This window comes from Brassica napus, chromosome C4 (assembly GCF_020379485.1).
Source record: "Brassica napus cultivar Da-Ae chromosome C4, Da-Ae, whole genome shotgun sequence".
Classification (NCBI taxonomy): domain Eukaryota; kingdom Viridiplantae; phylum Streptophyta; class Magnoliopsida; order Brassicales; family Brassicaceae; genus Brassica; species Brassica napus.
In genome coordinates, this window is record NC_063447.1 from 12,363,031 (window position 1) to 12,385,726 (window position 22,696).

Below are 22,696 nucleotides of genomic sequence, written 5' to 3' on the forward strand. Positions count from 1 at the left end.
CTCCGATTTACTCTTTAGGATTTGATCTATTTTTCCTATGGCTTTCATCTTTAGAGTTTCTTATTTTAGGGTTTCAATCTTTACAAAACAACCATGTTCAATTCATGTTCTCAGAATTAGGATTACCTTTGTTTTGCAAATTGTAGAACCCGGACCACCAAGAGAACCTCGAACGGACACGAGATGAGACGAGCTGGAACGGTCGCGTGCTGAGGCGAGACGCGTCTGATCGGGATCGGATGGTTTGGCGTCTGGTCGCGGATGTGCGCCGAGGACGTCGGACGCGTCTTCTTCTTGAGTTCGCGAGCGGGTTGATTGGGAACTCAAGCTGGCTGTGATGTGAACTGGAAACTGAGGTCGTCTAGGATCAGGAACACCTTAGGGCTGGAGCTGATCGGGTGTTTGTAAGCCAGAACGCAAGCAAGAACAATTTGGGGTTTTTCCGGAATTAGGGTTTCCAAAAGATCAAGACGGCGCCGAGTATTGTTTCTGCGAGTGTGGGCGCGTCTGAGATCGGATCGACAAACGGTTTGCGCTGATGGATTTTTCTCGTCAAGAGCTTCAATTTGATATGTGGATCGTCGTCTGGTTCCTCGGGGTTTGAGAGATAGATCGATTTTAAGTTGCGCCTGTTTTAGGGTTTATGTGTGACGGATTTTCGGTTAGGTTTTGTCTCAGGGTTTTGGAGTCTATTGTGCTGATAACGTGTTGTAATTAGAGAGTTTAGAGACCGAATATTTCTCTGTTTTTATTAATGAACAATGGGGGTTCCTTATATAAGGATTACATGAGAGATAAATGGAAATACATAAATGGAAAGATTACAAATCATAAACCAACAAGGAATAGGAAATCTAGAAGAATGGAAACTCCTTGGCCGCCAATCTCTCTCTCTCTCTCCAAGTCGTGGCCGCCTCTCTCTAGGGTTTGGGCCGTCTCTCTCTCTCTCTAGGTTTGGGCCGGTTATGGACCGGGCTTGGTTAATGGCAATCCACTCCATGATTTATAACAACATACAACTTTACATGCGATATTCGAAATTTACTTTTCGCAATGATTTAGGGTCTAACTAGTGACCAAAGAATGAAAATAAATAATGTATTCCTTGCTATTCCTATTTATAAAGAATAGTTTTTCCTTTCAATTCCTTCTCATTCTTTTTATTCTAGAAGAATATAGAACAAATTTGTTTTTCACTAAAATTGGTAAGGAATAATTTTACTATTCATTCCTCTAATTTTATTCCTTTGCATTCCTATAATTTTATTCCTCTCCATTTTTTTCCTACTCATTCCTAGGGTGTGACTGGTAATCATCGAAGAACATTAGGAATGAATAGGAATAAAATTTTGGGAATGATGAGGAATGAGGATTCCTTATCAAAATTAACAAGGAACAAATTTGCATTATAATTCTCTACAAAAAAATGAATGAAAAGAAATGAAGAGTAAAAAATATTTCTCATGAATGGTAACATTTTGAGGAACATTAAGGAATGTAGTGTTTCTCTTCATTTCTTTGATTACCATTCAAACCCTAGTGTTTCTATAATGGTCACCCGGTAGACTCTTATATAGATTGTGTTTACCGGATAGACTTTTTGATTCAGGAGATATTAACAACATAGATTGCCCAAAAAAAAGATATTAATAATATAGCTTTTGTTAGAAAAACAATATTCGTGATAAAGCTCCCCTGATCATTTTGTATTACAAACCAGCATTTTACTTTGTTCTGATAAAATAATATACCGTGTAGTTTACGTTTCCATTTCCCCCTTACTCCGCACCAAATGACGAATATACCCCTCATTTCTGCTGCTTTTTTTTTTTTTTTTCCTCCAATTAGTGAATAATAAATTGTCGCAATAATTTGTGTTTGTGGTCGGCTTGTCAAAGCATAATACCATCTCTCTTGAAAGTAAACAAACGCATATAATTCAAAAATATTGAAAGAAAAAAATGAGAAAATTTTTTTAAGCAAAAAAATGGTAACGATGTCTCATTAGACTAATTCCAATTTCGTACTACTTTTACTTCTAATACCCTTTAGTATTTTCGAAAATAAATCAAATAAATAGTTTTGCAAACTGAAAAAAATTGAAAAAATAATAACTACTGATCAAATACCCATATAAACTTAGTAGTATTTTTTTAAATTTTAAAAATGTTTAAATCATAACTTCAAATTATGTTTTACATAAAGTAGAATTAACATTCTACGAAATAGAAAATGAAATCCACTTTTTTCAATGAACCTACTATGTTTAAAATACATAATCTAGTAAATAATAGTATTCTAAAAATATTTAGAATACACATTCTGCGCTTAACCTATCACTCTAAAATCTGTAAAAATCGGAAGTTACGGATTTCTATAAATCTAAAACATGTAGAAACCGAAATCTACACATTAATATAAATCTAAAAACCTGTAGAAAACGAGCCCTACAGATTTACTGTAAATCTACAACCTGTAGAAATCAAAATCTATACATTATTATAAATCTAAAAATCTGTAGAAACAGAGTTCTACAGATTTATTGTATTCTACGGATAAAAATAATCAGTTCTGAAAAATATGGGAAGAAAATATTTGAAAATATTCAGTTTCCATATATGAAAAACGATTTTTCTGAAAAAAATAAAATTAAAAAAAATCGTTTTGAAAATATTCAGTTTCCATATATGAAACAACAATTTTTCAGAAAAAATAAAAATAAAAAATTGGTTTGAAAATATTCGGTTTCCATATATGAAAAACGATTTTTCAGAAAAGATAAAAATAAAAAAATTGGTTTGAAAATATTCAGTTCCATATATGAAAAAACGATTTTTGAGAAAAAATAAAATAAAAACCGTGGGACATAAAGTGTAGGTTTATTAGTTTTTTTTTATTTGAGGATTTTTAATGTTTTTTTTATTTTAGTTACTTTAACTATTTATTATATTTTAATATTTAACAAATGTTTTGTTAATTGTAATTTCGAATTTATAATTGAAATTAAGGGTCATTACTGGCATTTAAAAAAATAATTAGCCTAATAGAACATAAAGTATATACGATTAGTCTAATGGGACATAGTTACCATTTTTTTGGCCTAAAAAACAATTTTCCCAAAAAAAATTAGTTTGAGCTTAGATATCAATCTTATAATATTGGCATGGTTATTTTCCATTTGAAATGTCCATAAGTCTTTTATCAAGGACTTAAAACTTTGATGTTCTAATTATTAGCATTCCAATTTAATTTGGCATTAGGATAAAAAACATGCATCGCGCAAGGTGAGTTTATTTCTATATATTATCGATAAATTTTTTTTTATATTTAATCATTTTATTTATACATATACAATTTTGTTGTTATTATATAACTTCTTTTCGATGGACTGGATCAATTTTTATTAAAAATTGTGGAACTAAACTATAATTAATTTATCATGGGTTGATCGGATTGAACATCAAACAAATTATAACAGAAAACTTTATTTTTTCCACTGAACACATTCTTGAAAAAATTGAATAATAGTATTTTCACAATTGAATTATTTCGACTTTTATCTTCCATATGGTTTTGAAAGTTTTCAGATCAACCATTGAATTGATACATGTCATTTTAATGCTTTTAGTCATATACTTAATGAAAATTTACATTTTTGTAATTCAAAGTCGTTTACAAAAGTTCAAAATATAACATATAAGAAAAATCTAACATATAAGAAAAAAATTACATATAAGATTTTATCATTTTTGTAATTTAAAGTCGTTTTAAAAAATTTAAAATATAATATATAAGGTTTCCTTATTTTTGTAATTTAAAGCATTTTAAAAAAATCAGAATATAACATATAAGAAAAAATCTAATTTTTTTAATTATATGATTAATGTGATTGTTTAATTTTTTTAATAATATAAAATTAAACAAAAATGAAGAAGGATGAAAAAATTGTTATCAAATCTTTATTATTTATAGTCATTAATTGACATATATATGTTAATCATATTAGGTAATTTTGTAGATTTTATTTAAGGAAATAATACACGTTTCTTATATTTTAGGTTAATATAATGTTTCCTATTAATTGAATTTGGACCAATGTTTTTTCAGTTGATTCTTAAACTACCACGTAAGCTAAATTGTCATTTTAATTAAGTGACGTCTAAACATGGTATTTTTTAATTAGTACAATTTTAAGATTACAACTTTTTAAATAATCCTCAATTAATATATATGAGGTTAACTATATCTTTTAATGATGCATCAATAATATCAAATCTATTGCTTATTAGTACATTTACTATTAATTTATCATAATTCATAAATATAGTTGGAAATTTTTAGAGTAGTATTAAGAAGAGGACCCCACACACCCAAGCACCGTCACTTAGATACGCGAATAAACTGCTTTCAATTTAGGTGCGATTGCATACTAAATGTTTGGCAACTGATTATATAGCAAATAAATAAAATCAGTTTTATCATTTTGTTGGCCCATAGAGAAACTTTTACTTATGAAAAAGACTGTATTGATATATGTCAACACATAACGGAGATAAACATAAAGTCATAATTAAATAGTGGTAACTGAAAAATCCAATATATTTGAAATAATATTTACTAATTTCTTTCACTTTTAATTTTATTTGATTAAGGACCTCTTTGATTAATTAATGGGACCCTTGATTAATTGAAGTTTGATCAACTATAAAGGTTTGGAAAGATAAAAGGGGAATAGCGCGGGTCCCACAAGGTTCGGATCTGACGGACGATATCAACCCACGGCAAAGAAGATAAAATCACGCGTAAACGAGTTGTTGAAGAAAAGGGGTAAGATTGTCAATTCGCAAGAACCGGAAGAATTTATTAATCCGTACACGAGGGGGCAAAGACCATAACTCAGAACTTATTATATATATTTATTTAAATCCCCAATTTTTATTTTCATCGTTTTCACATCGAAACACATTAACATTGCGAGAGAGAGAAAAAAAAAGGCAAATACCAGAAAGGAAGATCCGAAATTTTCAGTTCTGGGAAAAAGAAAAGGAAATCACCAAGGGAAATTTTCATTCTAACTGGAATATTTTCTCTTTTGGATTCTTTTTTTCAAACAATAAATCTGAAATAAAAAGATCGTTTTTAACATTTGTTCTTCGTTTGATCTTTGATCAGAGAAAAAGGAACAAATCTATTTCCTTATTTAATAATCACAGTTTTTTTTTCCTCTTTTGTTGCTGTTAATCATTGTGATCATCGTCTCTTCTTACACACTCAAAAGAGGATCCGTCTCTGTTTTTTTCCTCTAAAGACCAGTTTTTGATTCTTTTGTGTCTGTGTGTTGTGTTATACCAGCCATGTCTGAAACTCAGCAGGTTCAGAACTCTACTGGGTCGATTCGATCTTCCGAGAATATTGAAGGTAGTTACTGTTTTCTTAATCTGCAATTTTTTTTTTTTAAAATTTCATTAGGGGATCCATAAAGAAAACTTTTTTTTCCAGTAATGTGTTTGAAGATCATATAATCTTTTTGTTTCTTTGATCATTCAAAGTCTCATTGATTCTGAATATTTTCTTCTAAATCTATGGAAGTTAGAAATATGTTGTGGAAGATTGTTCTCTGACAATGTATTCAAATATTTGTTAAAGTTTAGGTTTTGATTGGTCTGTTAACGTTTGACATGGTCTATTAGTTCTTTTGGATTGAGTTTGTTTATGTTTAATCTCTCCCCCTGGTTGTTTAGTTATATGATGCTCATGTCCTCGTGTTATTGGTGGTATGCTATTTGTAGATACCTTCAGGAGGATGAAAGTTAATGAAGAGAATATGGAGGGGCAATCAAGTCAATATCCTGATCGTCCCGGTGAGCGAGATTGTCAGTTCTTTCTAAGAACTGGGCAGTGTGGCTATGGAAACACCTGCCGATACAATCATCCTCTTACTCATCTTCCACAGGTATGATATACTTTTGGCTGGCTCTTCCCTGCTTACAGTTTCTGTTACTTTCAAGCTTATTTGTAATATTTTTATTTTGCAAGGGTGTCTTTTATCAAAGAGACGACCTGCCTGAGAGGATTGGTCAGCCAGATTGTGAGGTAATCCTTGAACTTCTTCCCCAGCGAATGCATCAAGTTTCCTGCATGTAGCATTAGCAACACTACTTACTTAAACTTGTTCTTGAGTTTTTTTTCAACATATTGGGTAACTGCATTTGTTATTTATGGTACATATTCAAAAGTGTTAATAGTATAGTAGCTTCTTGAGATTGTTATTCTTTTTTTTTCTCTGAAAATGTTTAAAGAACACATACCTCTTCTATATGCAGTATTTTCTGAAGACAGGAGCATGTAAGTATGGCTCAACATGTAAATATCACCACCCAAAAGACAGGAACGGTGCTGGACCCGTGCTGTTCAATGTTCTCGGCTATCCTATGCGACAGGTCAGAGATTATTACACCACCAGTTGCATTGTTTTGGAGTAAAACTTTATCTGTTGTTTCTTGTCTCTCCAGGGTGAGAAGTCATGCCCATATTACATGCAGAAAGGAATGTGTAGATTCGGAGTTGCCTGCAAATTCCATCATCCTCATCCTAATCCTCAGCCTCATAATGGCAGCCACGCTACTACATATGGAATGTCTAGTTTCCCTTCTGTTGGGTTTCCTTATGGAGGTGGCTTGCCGATGATGTCTATGCCTCCTCCAACATATGGAGTTATGCCACCTCCTCCTGCAAACTATGGAGCCATGCCGCCGCGTCCTCAAGTTCCTCACCCTCAGGCCTATATGCCCTTCGTGGTTCCACCTCCTCAAGGCTGGTCTACTTACATGGTATGTCTTAAATATCTTTGCTCGTATCCATACTATAGATAGATAAGAGACTATACTAGGGCTCTGACACTTCCCTTCATAGAGACCTATTTAACAAAAGAATGTCTTGATTTGAATGTTTTCGTTTTGCCCCCCTGGTGCAGGCTGGATCTAACCCCATTTATAATGTGAAAACTCAACCTGACTCCAGCTCGAGTGCATCGGTGCCTGTTGCAGTGACATCGCATCAGCACAGTGTTTCTGAAAGAGCTGAATGTAGGTTCTTCATGAACACCGGAACCTGTAAATATGGAGATGATTGCAAGTACACTCATCCGAGAGAAAGGATGTTACCACCGCCACCACCAAATCTTCCAGCTAGACCAGTGAGTAGTTCTCTTGTCTATCTTCGTTTTTTACTGCCAAGTACCTGGTAATACTAATTATTCTGCTTTTTGCTGTGTTCAGGGGAAACCAGCATGTGGTAACTTTGCCTCCGGATTCTGCAAGTATGGAGCAAACTGCAAATTTGCTCACCCAATGCCACTAAACCCTTACGATGGTACAGGCCTGACCATGCCTTCTCTGCCTACTGCCTATGCTTCACCTTTTACAACTCATCTGCCAAGCCGCTCTGATTCAAATGCTCTCTCCAATGGTAGTAAACCTGCTGCAGAGAATCACACCTCAGAGACTGAGAGACAAAACGACAAGTCTGAAGTGCAGGACCCATCACAACTAAGCGGCTCTGACTCAACTGCTCTCTCCAATGGTAATAAACCTTCTGCAGAGAATGAGACCTCAGAGACTGAAGGAACAGAGAAGTCTGGAGTGCAGGGCAGCTCTGATTCAGCGGCCTTGTCCAATGGCAACTCTGGTGCAGAGAGTCCAAGTTCAGAGACTAAGAAACAGGAAGACCATCCTTCACAGCCAGACAAAGGAAAGCAGGAGTCATCTGATAAGTGATAATGCTACATGATCATATGATCATGATTATGAGCTCATAATCAATACAATCAGAACAATCCGGGCATCTAACAATCTCTCAAAAGATCTCTCTGCCCTTTTTGTTAATTTTTTGGAAGGAGGGCCTGAAAATGTTTTATCTTTTTGTTCTTTTTTGTCTTTTTGGGTTCAGCCACGGCTGAAACAAAATAGGAAATGAACAGTGTTTTTGAATTGATTAATAAAACAAAATTTGACATCAATTACTAGGGACGTTTTCAGATGCTCAACCAATCAGGTTCATTGTTATTCTGTTTTCCATTTTAGCTACCAAACTATACAGTATATTCCATTTTTATACTAGTGAAAGTTATCTTTCTCAGGAAGTTTAACCTTACCAAAATGGTTTAGATATCCAAATCGATCGTATATAATCGACATGAATCATTAGTACTGCGTGCTAATGGATCTGCATGTGTTTATTGTTGGAGTAAACATGAACTTAGCTTGAGAAAGAAGCAAGTCCTAATATTAATGGGTTTATGGCCTTTAGAGATAAGGATCAAAGTGTATTTAGGAGTTATCTAAATATGAGTGATTACCATTAGGATTAGGATAAATATGGTGTTATATAAACTAGTGTCGAGTCAAGGATATTGGTGTGAGTTGTGTGAGTTTGAGAGTTTAAGTTTTGAGAGAGTTTCTTAAGCAATAAGAAGTGAAAGTTCTTATTAATCTTTGAGTCCAATTACAAACGTTGAGAACAATAATTGGTATCAGAGCTTAGGTCATGGGGGATCTAATAGTGGCGTCTTCAAAATCGAAAGAAGGAGGATCTTCAATCAAGTGTCCCATTCTCAATACAACGAATTACACCTTGTGGACCATGAGAATGAAGATTCTACTCAAAGTGCATAAGGTTTGGGAGATTTTCGAGAATGAAGTAGGAGATGACGAGAAGAACAATATGGCAATGGCGTTGCTGTTCCAATCAATACCGGAGGCGCTCATACTGCAAGTTGGAGAGTTGGATACGGCTAAGAAGGTCTGGGGGGCAATCAAGACTCGTCATGTCGGAGCTGAAAGAGTTAACGAAGCGAGATTACATACCTTAATGGCCGAGTTTGATCGTCTTACAATGAAAGATACGGAGACAATAGATGCTTTCGCAGGAAAACTTGCAGAGATATCATCAAAATCAGCATCTTTAGGGGAAGATATAGAGGAATCAAAACTTGTTAAGAAGTTCCTCAAGAGTTTACCACGAAAAAGTATATTCACATCGTGGTTGCTCTAGAACAAGTTTTGGATCTTAAGACTACTGGTTTTGAAGATATTGTTGGACGTCTAAAGGCATATGAAGAATGAGTGACAAAAGAAAAAGAATCACAAGATGATCAGAGCAAACTGATGTATGCAAACAATGACTCTCAATCAACCTGTGAATCAACTCGTGATTCAAGTAATGAGTACAGAGGAAGAGGTCGAGAAGGACGCTCTTGGAACAGGGGACGAGGTCGTGGAAGATATAATGGAGGATACAATGGAGGAGCATATAATGGAGTGAGAGATGCATCGAGAATTACTTGTTTCCGCTGTGATAAGCTTGGACACTTTGTTGCTCAATGTCCAGACTTGAAGTTAAAGCTACAAGAGGTACAAGAAACCGAACAGAATGAGACTCAAGAAGCAGATGAGCTCATGATGCACGAGGTGGTCTACTTGAACGAGGGTAAGATAGTACCAAGTACTTATGAATCAAATAACTATGAGGGTAATGTCTGGTATCTTGACAACGGAGCAAGCAATCACATGAGTGGAGACAAGCGCTATTTTTCAACCATCGACGATTCTATTACCGGTAAAGTGCGGTTTGGTGATGACTCACGCATTGACATCAAAGGAAAAGGGACAATAGTTCACCGATAGGAATGGAGAACCAAGGAAGATAACAGACGTTTATTTCATTCCAGACCTGAAGAGTAACATCCCCAGTCTAGGTCAGGCCACAGAGTCCGGGTGTGATGTAAGAATGAAAGGAGAAGATCTTATAATGCATGATCGTGACGGAAAGTTGATCGTAAAAGCAACAAGATCCAAGAATAGATTGTACAAAGTGCAGATGGGATTGAAAGAAACAATGTGCTATCTCTCTACCAAGACAAGTGACTCGAGCAGATGGCATGCGAGGTTAGGCCACATCAATGTCGATACTATGAAGTCTATGATGAAATGAGAACTGGTCACTGGGGTACCAAACATTGATGTCGAAGCAAAAGTGTGTGGATCATGTTTGCTTGGAAAGCAAACAAGAAATGCTTTTCCCAAAGCTACTTCTTATCGAGCCTCGTACGCACTTGAACTTGTACATGGCGACCTGTGTGGCCCTATTACACCAACCACAAGTGGAGGAAATCGATATATATATTTGTGCTTATTGATGATTTTTCTAGATACATGTGGATAGCTTTACTAAAGGAGAAAAGCGATGCTCTATGTAAGTTCAAAACCTTCAAGACACTGGTGGAACAAGAGACAAAGATGCAGATTCAAACATTTAGAACGGATAGAGGAGGAGAATTTGTATCTAAGGAGTTCAACCCTTACTGTAATGAGACAGGCATTAGACGACATCTAACAGCTCCCTATAGCCCGCAACAGAACGGTGTTGTGGAGCGACGGAACAGGACGTTGATGGAGATGACCCGAAGCATAATGAAGCATATGTCAGTACCAAACTATCTTTGGGGCGAGGCAGCAAGACATTCCACCTACATGTTTAATCGGATAGCAACAAGAGTAATAAGAGATCAAACACCTTATGAAGCATTACGGTCTAAGAAGCCTAATATTGGTCACTTGAGAATTTTTGGTTGCATAGGGTACGCAAAGGTGGAAACAAAACTACTAAAGTAGTTGGATGACAGGTCTCGTATATTGGTTCATCTCGGAACAAAACCTGGTTCCAAGGCCTATCGAATGTTCAGTCCTCAAACACAGAAGATAGTCGTGAGCAGGGATGTTGTGTTCGACGAAACAAAAGGCTGGAACTGGAGTTCGACATCATCAAGCCAGAAAGAAGCGGGCAGTTTCAAAATTATAACTGGAGTGTTTGGAAATCACGGCATACAAGAAACCAAACCTGTAGAAACAGAGCAAAAGGCAACAGTGAAAGAGCTTGAAGGTGTTATTCAAGAAGAAGATATTGATGAAAGTGAAGATGCATGATCCTGATGAGGGTAACAATGATGATCAAGTGGCACTAAAAAGATCGCAGAGGCTTAGTACAAAGCCCAAGTATTTAGATGATTATGTGTTGCTTCTCTGTGAAGAGGAAGGTGAGAGATTACTTATGTGCCTCAACAATGAACCGGAAAGCTTTGAGGAAGCTAAGAAACACAAAGAATGGTTGCGTGCGTGTGAAGCAGAGTTGGAATCGACCACAAAGCTTGACTCGTGGGAACTTGTGGACCTACCTCCAGGAGCAAAGGCAATAGGTTTGAAGTGGATATTCAAAATCAAGAGAAACTCTGATGAAAGCATCAACAAGTACAAATCACGTTTCGTTGCAAAGGGTTATGTCCAACGTTATGAAATAGATTATGAAGAAATTTTTGCACCAGTGGCTAGAATCGAGACCATACGCTTGCTCATCAACCTAGCAGCTACCAATGGTTGGGAAATACATCACTTAGATGTAAAGACTGCATTCTTATACGGAGAACTAAAGGAGACAGTCTATGTTATGCAACCAGAAGGTTATGAGGTAAAGGGCAGCGAAGAGAAGGTGTATAAACTAAAGAAAGCATTGTACGGCTTAAAGCAAGCTCCGAGGGCCTGGAACGACAAGCTAAACAAAAGTCTACTTGATTTTAAGTTCACGAGATGCCATAAGGAGCCGTCGGTTTACAGAAAAGAAGTAGGAGGCAAACTGTTACTTGCAAACTGTTACTTGTTGATGTGTATGTTGATGACCTTTTCGTGACAGGGACGTGTATGAAGGCGATCAATGAGTTTAAAGGGGAGATGACAAGCAAATTTGAGATGAGTGATCTTGGGAGACTAACCTATTATCTTGGGATTGAGGTAACACAACATGGTGATGGGATCACTCTTAATCAGAACCGCTATGCCTTGAAGATTTTACAAGAAGCAGGCATGAGGGAATGTAATCCCGTACATGTTCCTATGGAGGCTGGTCTTAAGCTAGAGAAGTCTGAAGAAGGAAAGGAGATTGATGCAACGGGTTACAGGAAGATCATCGGCTGTTTCAGGTATCTACTTCATACGAGACCAGATTTATCATATTGTATGGGCGTGTTGAGTAGATACATGTCAAGTCCAAGAGTGTCACATGGAATGGCGATAAAGCAATGTCTGAGGTACCTAAGAGGGACTACATCATTCGGCATTACTTTCGAAAGGGCTAGAAGGAATGCAACAAGGTTGGTGGGCTATAGTGACTCGAGTCACAATGTAGATCTTGATGATGGCAGAAGCACAACAGGGCATATTTTCTATCTCGGAAATAGTCCTATCACATGGTGCTCTCAGAAACAGGACACAATTGCTTTGTCCTCTTGCGAAGCAGAATTTACGGCAGGTACTGAGGCAGCAAGACAAGCTATATGGCTGCAGGATTTACTTCAAGAGATCATAGGAGCTTCACGTGAAAAGACTGTCATACATATTGACAACCGGTCCGATAGTACTTACAAAGAACCCGGTGTTTCATGGACGAAGCAAACATATCCATACGAGATATCATTTTATAGGAGAATGTGTTGAGAAGGGACTAATGGAGGTGGAGCACATACCAGGAAGTGAACAAAAGGCAGATATACTAACCAAAGCTCTTGGGAGAGTCAAGTACAAGGAAATGCGAGATCTCATTGGTGTGCATGATGTGGAAGAGAAGAACTTCAAGTTTAGAGGAGAGAATGTTGGAGTAAACATGAAGTTAGTTTGAGGAAGAAGCAATTCCTAATACTAATGGGTTTATGGTCTTTAGAGATAAAAATCAAAGTGTATTTAGGAGTTATGTAAATATGGGTGATTACCATTAGGATTAGGATAAATATGGTGTTATATAAACCAATGTCGAGTCAAGGATATTGGTGTGAGTTGTGTGAGTTTGAGAGCTTAAGTTTTGAGAGAGTTTCTTAAGCAATAAGAAGTGAAAGTTCTTGTTAATCTTTGAGTCCAATTACAAACGTTAAGAACAATATTTATTACACGTTAATATGCCAAATGATAAAATTAGAAAAATATATCATTGAAATTTATATAAATAAGAAATTGGCCATTAGAATAAACACTATATTATAAGCCTCGGTTAAAAAAAACACACACTATAATGTGAAATAATTTATTGGATTGTCAATTTTGTTGGGGATTGAAGAATTGAAAAAAACCGTTCTTATAAAGGATACAATTGGACTGTCAATTTTGGATGAGAAAATGTGAAATAATTTATTCCACTAGTTACATAATTTTTTAAGTGGTGCTTAGTGAAATGAAATACCTTGATAAACTTGTAAGTGGTGTTCGGATTCAGCCATCTGTTTATTTTGTTTATTTTTCACTGAATTACTTCCGAAACAAATCCTAAAAATATATACAAAACCATTGTTAAAAAAAAATCTACAGGTTTGATAAAAATGAATGTAAATGAATATATTTCATTTTTAACCTATTCTATTCACATTTATTCTACTAATTTCATTTGATGATAATTACCATTTGCAGCTAAAGAGATGAGTTTTATTTTTTCTTTCAAGCGAAATCTGAACAAAAATGGGACCCCACTCTCTCAGTCAGAGGCTTGGCCCAGAAAGGGAAACAAAGTAACGACGGCCATTTACAATGATGTGTCATGATATAATTGGTTAACCTACGTAACTCCACGTAGTCTGTGTTCTTAAATCTGCTGCTTCACAGGATCGAGAGAAAAGGGATACAGTTTCGGGAGAGAAAGTGAACGAAAGAGAATAGGAAGAAGAAACAATGTACATCAAATCACCATCAACGTGGCTCACGCTTCTGTGCCTTTCATTCGGATTCCTCAATCTCACCAACGCTCTTTACGGATCTTCGTCCCCTGTGGTTCAGCTCACTGCTTCTAACTTCAAATCCAAGGTAACATCCTTTTTGAAGATTGAGTCCGTGATTTACGAGCTGGGTTTACAGATCCGGTTTAACAATTTGTTGTTTGGGTAAACCGGATTGAGAATTGATTTTGGTTGTTGTTAAACATTGTCAGGTACTTAATTCAAATGGAGTTGTGTTGGTAGAGTTCTTTGCACCGTGGTGTGGTCATTGTAAAGCTCTTACACCAACGTGGGAGAAAGTGGCTAGTGTTTTGAAAGGTGTCGCTACCGTTGCAGCTATTGATGCTGACGCCCACCAGTCTGCTGCTCAGGTTTGTTGATTTTTTTTTGACACAGTGATATAGTTATCATCCAAAGCTTGTAACTTTTTTACTGCTACTACAATGTAACAGGATTATGGTATTCAAGGGTTCCCAACCATCAAGGTCTTTGTTCCTGGAAAGCCTCCTGTTGATTACCAAGGAGCTAGAGATGCTAAATCCATTGCTAATTTTGCTTACAAGCAGGTTTGGTTACTTACATGCCTGCCTCCTTTGTTGATTCCTGATTACATATTTTTCTATTATCAGGAGATTAGTGCCACATGGCATGATTGGGTGCATAGTATAAGATGTTCCTGCTACAATAAATGAGAGTGAACCTACCATGTTAGTTTCTTTTGGTGAGGAGTAGATTACGTATCCTGATAGTTGAATGCCAAAAATATGTAGAATAAATTTTTACTCTTTAGAGATTTTTGAAGTACTGCATAGCTATGTATTTGAATCGCACTGATTGTCAGTCAAACAAAGTATAACACTGCTCTGTTTATTTTTCGTAGCCCTTTTCCTATTTAAAAAGTAAAATTTCAAGATACAAAGGGTAGCCGTAGCAGTTGATGATCTGAATGGGGTCAGCATATTGAGATGCAAACTATCTTCACATTTGTAGCTATTTAGTGAATATAAATTTATGAGCCAAAAGTGGCCATTATGTTATTTTAATTTGCATTGCACATATAACATTTATCTACCAAAATCGTGTTCCTGCACTCAGAAATGCTGATTTATGTTAAGTTTTTCTCAGATTAAGGCTCTCCTGAGTGACCGTTTGGAAGGAAAAAGTAAACCATCTGGAGGAGGATCTAGGGAAAAGAAATCTGAGCCTAGTGCATCCGTGGAATTGAACTCTAGCAACTTTGATGAGTTGGTCATCAAAAGCAATGACCTCTGGATCGTTGAGTTTTTCGCACCTTGGTAAGTTGTGATTACCGACACGCTGGACTGTTCATGGCTTAAAACTTTATTGGTGGAAGTAACAAGGTTTCTTTTTCCTTTCTTCCAAAAGGTGTGGACACTGCAAAAAGCTTGCTCCTGAGTGGAAAAGAGCTGCAAAGAACTTGAAGGGGAAGGTGAAATTAGGTCATGTCAATTGCGATGTTGAGCAGGTAAGCACTATAAATGTTTACAGTCATATCTTTTGTATCAAAACTCCTCTATTCATTTGGTCCCGTGATAAGTTCTGACCAATATTGTTATACATTACAGTCGATTATGAGCAGATTTAAGGTGCAAGGATTCCCTACAATTATGGTATTTGGTGTAGACAAAAGCAGCCCATATGCTTATGATGGTGCTAGATCTGCGTCAGCTATAGAATCTTTTGCTACAGAACTTGTGGAGGCTAGTGCTGGGCCTGTTGAAGTAACTGAACTAACTGGACCGGTATCGTTTTCATATCACTTACTTCTCTTTTAGATGGTACTCCCTGCTCCAAATCAAGACATTGACATTGTTGTATGGTGATTGTATAGGATGTCATGGAAAAGAAGTGTGGTTCCGCTGCTATTTGCTTTGTCTCTTTCCTACCTGACATTCTCGATTCCAAAGCTGAAGGAAGGAACAAGTATCTCGAGATGTTGTTGTCCGTTGCCGAGAAGTTTAAGAGACATCCTTACAGGTATGCTAAGAAATATTGTTTTCTCGCTGATGCATCATGGCCCTGTTTTAGAGCCTCCTCGGTATTGATGTTTTTAGTGTTCTTTGGAACCTAAACTGAGCAAAGTCATACCTGAAAGTTGCGTCAAAGAATCAACAGACAATCTTATACAAGTGTCCGGACATTCCTAAATTTAGAATGAAAATCTCATGTAAATGTTGCAGTTTTGTGTGGGTGGCGGCTGTAACGCAGCCGGATTTGGAGAAGAGAGTTAACGTGGGAGGATACGGTTATCCAGCAATGGTAGCCATGAACGTGAAGAAAGGAGTGTATGCTCCTCTTAAAAGCGCATTTGAGCTTCAACACCTCTTGTAAGTTCGGCTTTACTAGATATCTCAATGGTTCATAAACCAGTTTAGTGATTTCTCCACTCTTATAATCTTTGTTTGTGTTACATCAGAGAATTTGTGAAGGATGCTGGGGCCGGTGGAAAAGGAAACGTGCCAATGAACGGAACACCGGAGATCGTTGTGACAAAAGCGTGGGACGGTAAAGACGGGGAAGTGATGGAGGAAGATGAATTCTCACTTGAAGAACTCATGGGAGGTGATGATGATGCTAATGTAGGAACCAAGGATGAGCTGTGAAGAATCCAAGATGTGACCTGATTTCTCTACTTTTGGATTGCGAACCGTTAATGTTTCTCTCTTTATATTTTGCCAAAAAAAGCATGATAAGAGACTGGAACCATCCTTATGTAGAACTTCCCAAACATATACTCATTATCAGAGAATCTTTGGTGGGAGTGATCTTAGAGTACATCGCTCTTCACTTTTGTTTCAGTGGTTTTGTCCTCCTAGTACAAAGAAAGTAAGATAAGAGACAAATAACAAATCCATATGTAGAACTTGCAAACGTATAGACATTATCAGGCAGGCAGAGAATCTTTGGTGGGAGTGACATTAGATTACATCGCTCTTCACTTTTGATTTAGTGGTTTTGTCTTCTTAATAAAGTACACCAACTCTTGAAATATTTTCAGTTCATGAACTAGAGGCTTAAACCAAATGTTTTAGTTAGTTATTTGTTTCTATGATCTTGCCAAAAATTGAACTGAAATCAACCAAGTAACACAAGTTGATTCAAACACTGAACACTGTTCATGACTTCCCCATAAGATTAGTTGAGCCTTTTCTCCCTTAACTCTAATTATGACCAAATCTAAAATCATGTACAACAATCTGGACACGCTTTTGAAGCCTAAAGCTTAAACTCATCAACTAAGCTTTCTTACACAAGTGTTGATGATAAAAAGCTCACATGACTCTTCCACAACAAAGGATCATTTTGCTTCTTCTCATGTCTATAACCGGTTTTCGTTTTATCACCTCCTGCTACTAGCTAACGTCTTCTATCCTCCATAAACATTCTTTTCTCAACGGTGAATCTGTAAATATAGCCTTGATGAAATCTTGTACCTGCAACACACATCATTACAAAAGCTTCAGAATCTCTTCATGAGGTAAAACAAGTGAAAAAAAAAGACTGTACCTCTGTTCTTGTATAATTGCAACTAAACAATTCGCCACTTCCCCAAGCTGAAGTTATAGACTTAAGAGGCATATCCAATAGTTCTGTAAATGAGAAATACAAAGCAAAAGGAGCCATGGAACGAAAAATTCACTGAGCCACCAATACCAAGGGGAAAATAAATGAACAAATAGTAAAGACATGCCTGCTAGTTTTCGAGTTTTACGCAAAGATGGTATGAGATCATCAAGAGGACGAGAAGTGTCGTCTGCAGATTTCAAGGAACCGAGTAAAGAAGATAGATTCTCCAACATGAGATGAATCAATCTTTGTAGCTGAGAAGTGAGAATAAGCAAAACCGTTTTAATAGCCAATTATAAAGAACCATTGCCCAAGGGACTAGCCAAGAAGAAACAGTTATACCTGAAAAGTTTCATCAGCAGCCATGTCGTCCAGAAGAAGAATGTCTCTGGTTATTCTTCGAAACACCGACTCCAAAACCATGCGCATGCTTTGTTTGTAAGTTTTGGGTAGTAGTACTGGCTTCCATATCAGATGCACTTTCTCTAGACTAAAGACAACCTATAAAACAATTGCATCTTCCTGATAAAAGGGTAAATCAAAAACAGATGTTTATAGACTGAGCAATTACCTGCTCAACGCTAAATTTTGCAGATTCGAATTGCTTTATTTGATGAGTATCTTGAAATCCATCTGCACTGTCTATAGCCTGTTGACAGACGCAAAATATTAGATGAAGAATCAATGCTCTTTAAACTTCATATAATACTAATTTCCCCTGAAACTTACCTCCTGCAAACTTGAAATAACAAGCTGAACTTGTCTTTGTAAAACTTCTTCCGCCATCAATTTAAATCTTGGGGCTATATCAGCAAATACTGCATACTCCTTGATGGAACTAGGGAAGCTAGCACGATACTGTGAACAAAATGATGATGACGTCAGTTTCTCCATCAAAGAAAGTTCAAAACAGCGGTTTATATTGCATAACACACATCTGTCCATACCTCAAAAGCAAGTCCAAGTATCTCTTCAAACAAATATAGACAATCGTTGTGCAGAAGAACAGCAGCCTGATTGATGCCACTGATTTGTTTCCCTAACTTCACATTACGAGAAAGCAAGGAATAAGAAAGATAAGACTTCGCGCATATTTGTGAAAGATTATTCATTCAACTATTCTTTCACTAACTTTGACGGGAACAACAGCTTCATAAAGAAGTATAGAATCTCGAGCAGCGTGGTAGAACTCTAAACCAACCCTTGCAGAAGACAAACAAACATCCTGTGCAGGTAAACAGAGTTTATTATCCCAACCAAGACTGAAAATTGCTAATGCTGAATAGCAAAAATCCGAAAGAGCTACCTCGAGAGTCTTATGCACCAAGTGAACAAGTTGAGAAGCAGCTTCCGACACCACACACATTTCAGATGAAAAAAGTAAGCGAACGATGAGCTTTGACGAATTTGCATCTAAAGACTCATCCGCACCGTCAGACTTCAAACTGGTAGCAAGTCCCTGAAAAAAAATGATTTCATAATCATGATCAATACATGAGAAGGAAGGTTGATGCAGTTATACGTTAACGATAATCAAAGCTCACCTGAGGAATCGTAAAGTTACACTGCAACATCAGACTTCTTGCTTTTGCTAGAATCTCAATCTTCTTTCTAGATGCAAAATGAACCTCCACATTTTCAGCATATTTGCTGAGCCTTCCCTCTGAGTCAGACGGTGAAACGAAACTCAGTTCCTTCAGAGCTGTTTCAAACTGAGAGGTCCTCTCAATAACTTTCTGAAAGTCGGCAAATTTAGAAGCATCTTCTGGGACAACCTGACTCCAAAGGGAACAACATACAGTTAAAGTTCAGTGGAGGAAAAATGCTCTTCTCTCTACCAAAGAGTTATTAAAACGAACCTTTGAAAGAAACTTAGAAATAATTAGCTCTGATAACCTCGGCCATGTCAATCGCCCGAACGAATGGATCCACGTAACGTTTCCAAAGCACAAGGAGCTGCAAACGAATTTAACAACTGTAAGAACTCCTGAATATATTGCATCTCCGTCCACATCTTCAGTCTGCATTCAAGAAGGTAAGACGATTAGAAGACAAGGACCAGGGCAGAAAATACCAAGAAGCACTGATCTCATGAGATGGATAATCGGCAGGTGTCTCATTGTTCCATACAAATAGCTTACCTTGTGATCTAGGGATTGTTCTAGGTTTAATGTCGCTTCGGCTACTTCCCCTGAAGTTTTACATGAATCTTCTACAGCAAAAAAAGTGGATGAATGAGTTACAGCTGGGGTAATGACGTGCTTGAAGATTGAGTCAGCTGCTTTCGCAAGCCCATAGTCTAACATTCCAATCACCTAGAAAAATCCAGAGCAGTTAAAACACAAATAGCGCAAAAAACAAATGATTCATAGAGAAAAAAATAGTATTCACATTCATACCTCCATTGCCTCGAGAACCGTTCTAAGAGCGATTCCATTAGTCTCACCAACGCTTAGCTGATAACTAATCCTGAGCTCACGCGAGTCCAGCTCGAAACGCACTGCAGTTTCCACGAATTTTGCAAGAACCTCCTGAATCTGCAAACACAGACACAAATCTTCTAAACCACCACATTCTCAGTAAGCAAGATGAAAAGACTTAACAATAACACAACTTCCTCCAACGAAAACTCAGTGAAGTCAGCAAACAAAAATGAAAACTTCAAACTCATTACTTCCCGTTTCAGAATAAAGATTACATCTTTACGATACCCATTGGCTCACTGCTTCTCGTTTCAGAAGAAAGATTAGATTTTTATGACACCCATTGGCTCACCTCATCAAAACAATCAGACCACTCTCTCCTAAGCAAAACGTAAGCAACAGGTTCTCCTTCTTCCTCTTCACCAACCCTCAACACGACTTTAATCTCTCTGATCCTCTCAGCAGCGAACCCAAACCCTCCGCACTTCAAAGCTTCCTTCGTTTCCCGCAACGCCTCGCAGACCCCCACGACCGCGTTCACCAAACCGAGCGACTCTCTCTTCACCCTTACTTCCTTGGTCTTCTCCCTTATCTCATCGACCACTTCTCGAATCTCTACATCAATCGGACGGTCGGAAACCAATTGCACGACATCGGAGACGTCGTCGGAGATCAGACGAGTCCTGGAGACGGCGTCTTGGCAGGTCGAGAAAAGGTCTGAGAATTCGGAGTGGTGTGCGAGGAGGTAGGACTGGACTTTGGACTTGATCCGGAGGGAATGGGACTCTAGACGGTTTACGAGGAGACGGAGATCCGGAGCTGATAATGGAGTCGTCGGATCGTCGAGATCGTGTCCGGAGAGAAGTTCCCGGACGTTGAGAGAATCAAATAACGCGTCGATCTCCGGCATGACGGAGGGACGGTGGTCTTCGTCGAAGGAGGACGATGACACTGGACCATTATTTTCGTTTGAATTTTCTATTGGGCTTATTATATAGAATGGTAGGCCCAAACGGGTAAACCTTGTGCTGAACCTGGGCCGGATTCGATTCGACTTAAATAGTTGAAGGATAGTCCTAAACTACTACATCAGAAAGTTGGTATTGAACCTGAACCAAATTGAAAATCGAATGAACATCCAAAAATATCCAAATAAATGTATATCTAAGTAATGTAATAGTACTAATAATAAGTGAGCAAAAAAGGACTAATAATAAATATAAATAATCAAACTAATATTGTTATTTATTTTTAAATAATCTAAATAATTCAGATGTTTTAAATAATATTTTTCATTATTATTTTCTTTTTTTGAAAAAAAACATTCATAAATCACGGCAAGTCCGTCATATTCTATTTTTTGTCATTATTTGTCATTATTTTGCATAAAAATACTCAATCTAAACCATATTAGTGGGTATTCTACTGAACACTGATTTTAAGCCATATATCCAAATCTCTCAACCCTATTCGAAAACCAAATTTATTTGAAGAGAGTCTGAATCTTTAATTTTAATATATTCAAAAGAACTGATTTAAATTCGAGCAGGTACACATGACCATGCTTACCTAGTGCCTTAAACGATTTGCAAAAAGATACTTATTTCGACTAGAAATGGGTGCAAATCGTATCAAATTTTACAGATATTTATCCATCTGTAGTCTATGTTTGATAAAACTAAACAACTTAACTAAACATTTAATAATTTAATAACTTTGAATATTACCAGCCAAAATGAAGAAATTCATTTTCTAAATAAGTGATTATTTGGAAGAGAAAATAAGTTCAAAATGCTGCAACAGTTAGTTAGCCTTAAGAACAGCGCAAAGTATTACTCTAAGTACCATTAATAGGAAATTCCATTTCTTGTATAAACATAAATGTTACAGTAAAACGTAATAAAAAAATACAATAGACAAAGAGCCAAAGCTTTTTAAAGCAGTTCGACTAATCTATTGTAATCTGTTTTAGACAAGAGAGAGAAAGAGTCTGATCCATGGCTGCAGCTAGAGAGTTTATCATATGTTTGCCTCTTATCACTTCTTTTGTGCACTTCTTTCATGCGAGTCGTGTCTAGTGCTGCGGACGTCAGCAGAGGAGGATGTGGCGGCGGCGATGGAAGTCTCCGGGACGATAATGAGCGGTGTTTGGAGGAGGTCAAAGATGACGATGATGATGACGTGGATAATGTTTACAAAGTGATTAACAAGATGAGGATATATGCTTGATCATGCATGGTTCATCGGTTCATTATATAGTCATACTTTTCTTTGTTTAAATTTTATTTTCTCTTGCATGCAAATCAATTTCCCTCGATTGATTCGCTGTTCAACCAGATTGATCGGCAGATAAGGAACAAGATCTTGAGTTTCCGATCCACAAACCCGAAGAGAGTTTCAGAGATGATGCAACAATGGCTCCGATGATCGACTAAAGACAACGACCGCTTCACCTCTGCGCTTCACCTCTCCGTAACTTCTCCTCTTCATCACAAAAAACCACTTCCTTCCTCTCCTTTCCTCTCAGCTGGACTTTTCAAGGATAATCGGGTTATTACTATATGAGTTACTGGACTTGCTCTTAAACTAGAGCCATTGGGCTTTTGTAAAATCTTTTTAATTTGCATTTTATATATATAAGAAAGCTAGTTACAAAAAAAAATATATTTATTTTCTCAAGTTTGTTGCTTTTTATTTATTCTTCTATATTTTTTTTTGGTAAAAGATTCTTCTGTATTTTTCTTAATTTAATTATGTCTTTCATCTTAGACTTGAGGTAACTGCTTTAGGAAAAAAACAGAATACATGAAATTAACATTCCGTAATAGTTTTCTTCTTTTTATTATTAGTTCGTGTATGCATGCAGACTCATGCCCTCGCA

The 22,696-nt window shown here is 36.9% G+C and overlaps 3 protein-coding genes and 1 pseudogene across 3 annotated transcripts; 3 read left to right on the forward strand and 1 right to left on the reverse strand.

Moving 5' to 3' along the window:
• Positions 1 to 4,933: 4,933 nt before the first annotated feature.
• LOC106396861 (zinc finger CCCH domain-containing protein 26) lies at positions 4,934 to 8,017 on the forward strand. The gene is made up of 7 exons (XM_013837364.3): positions 4,934 to 5,418; positions 5,790 to 5,953; positions 6,037 to 6,093; positions 6,324 to 6,440; positions 6,513 to 6,830; positions 6,974 to 7,195; positions 7,278 to 8,017. The coding sequence occupies exons 1-7, from the start codon at positions 5,355 to 5,357 to the stop codon at positions 7,773 to 7,775; spliced, it is 1,440 nt and encodes a 479-aa protein (XP_013692818.2). The 5' UTR covers positions 4,934 to 5,354; the 3' UTR covers positions 7,776 to 8,017.
• Positions 8,018 to 13,637: 5,620 nt separating this feature from the next.
• LOC106396226 (protein disulfide-isomerase 2-3) lies at positions 13,638 to 16,623 on the forward strand. Its single transcript, XM_013836565.3, has 9 exons — positions 13,638 to 13,892; positions 14,017 to 14,175; positions 14,257 to 14,370; positions 14,930 to 15,099; positions 15,191 to 15,290; positions 15,391 to 15,567; positions 15,657 to 15,802; positions 16,006 to 16,152; positions 16,242 to 16,623. The coding sequence occupies exons 1-9, from the start codon at positions 13,761 to 13,763 to the stop codon at positions 16,426 to 16,428; spliced, it is 1,332 nt and encodes a 443-aa protein (XP_013692019.2). The 5' UTR covers positions 13,638 to 13,760; the 3' UTR covers positions 16,429 to 16,623.
• Positions 16,624 to 16,879: 256 nt separating this feature from the next.
• LOC106396225 (centromere/kinetochore protein zw10 homolog) lies at positions 16,880 to 20,828 on the reverse strand. The gene is made up of 14 exons (XM_048756146.1): positions 20,168 to 20,828; positions 19,792 to 19,929; positions 19,534 to 19,707; positions 19,252 to 19,413; positions 18,937 to 19,167; positions 18,699 to 18,851; positions 18,525 to 18,617; positions 18,340 to 18,435; positions 18,122 to 18,250; positions 17,964 to 18,041; positions 17,735 to 17,893; positions 17,517 to 17,646; positions 17,333 to 17,415; positions 16,880 to 17,259 (listed from the first exon to the last, which is right to left on the reverse strand). The coding sequence occupies exons 1-14, from the start codon at positions 20,723 to 20,725 to the stop codon at positions 17,179 to 17,181; spliced, it is 2,265 nt and encodes a 754-aa protein (XP_048612103.1). The 5' UTR covers positions 20,726 to 20,828; the 3' UTR covers positions 16,880 to 17,178.
• Positions 20,829 to 21,140: 312 nt separating this feature from the next.
• Positions 21,141 to 22,696, forward strand: LOC106395627 (annotated as a pseudogene).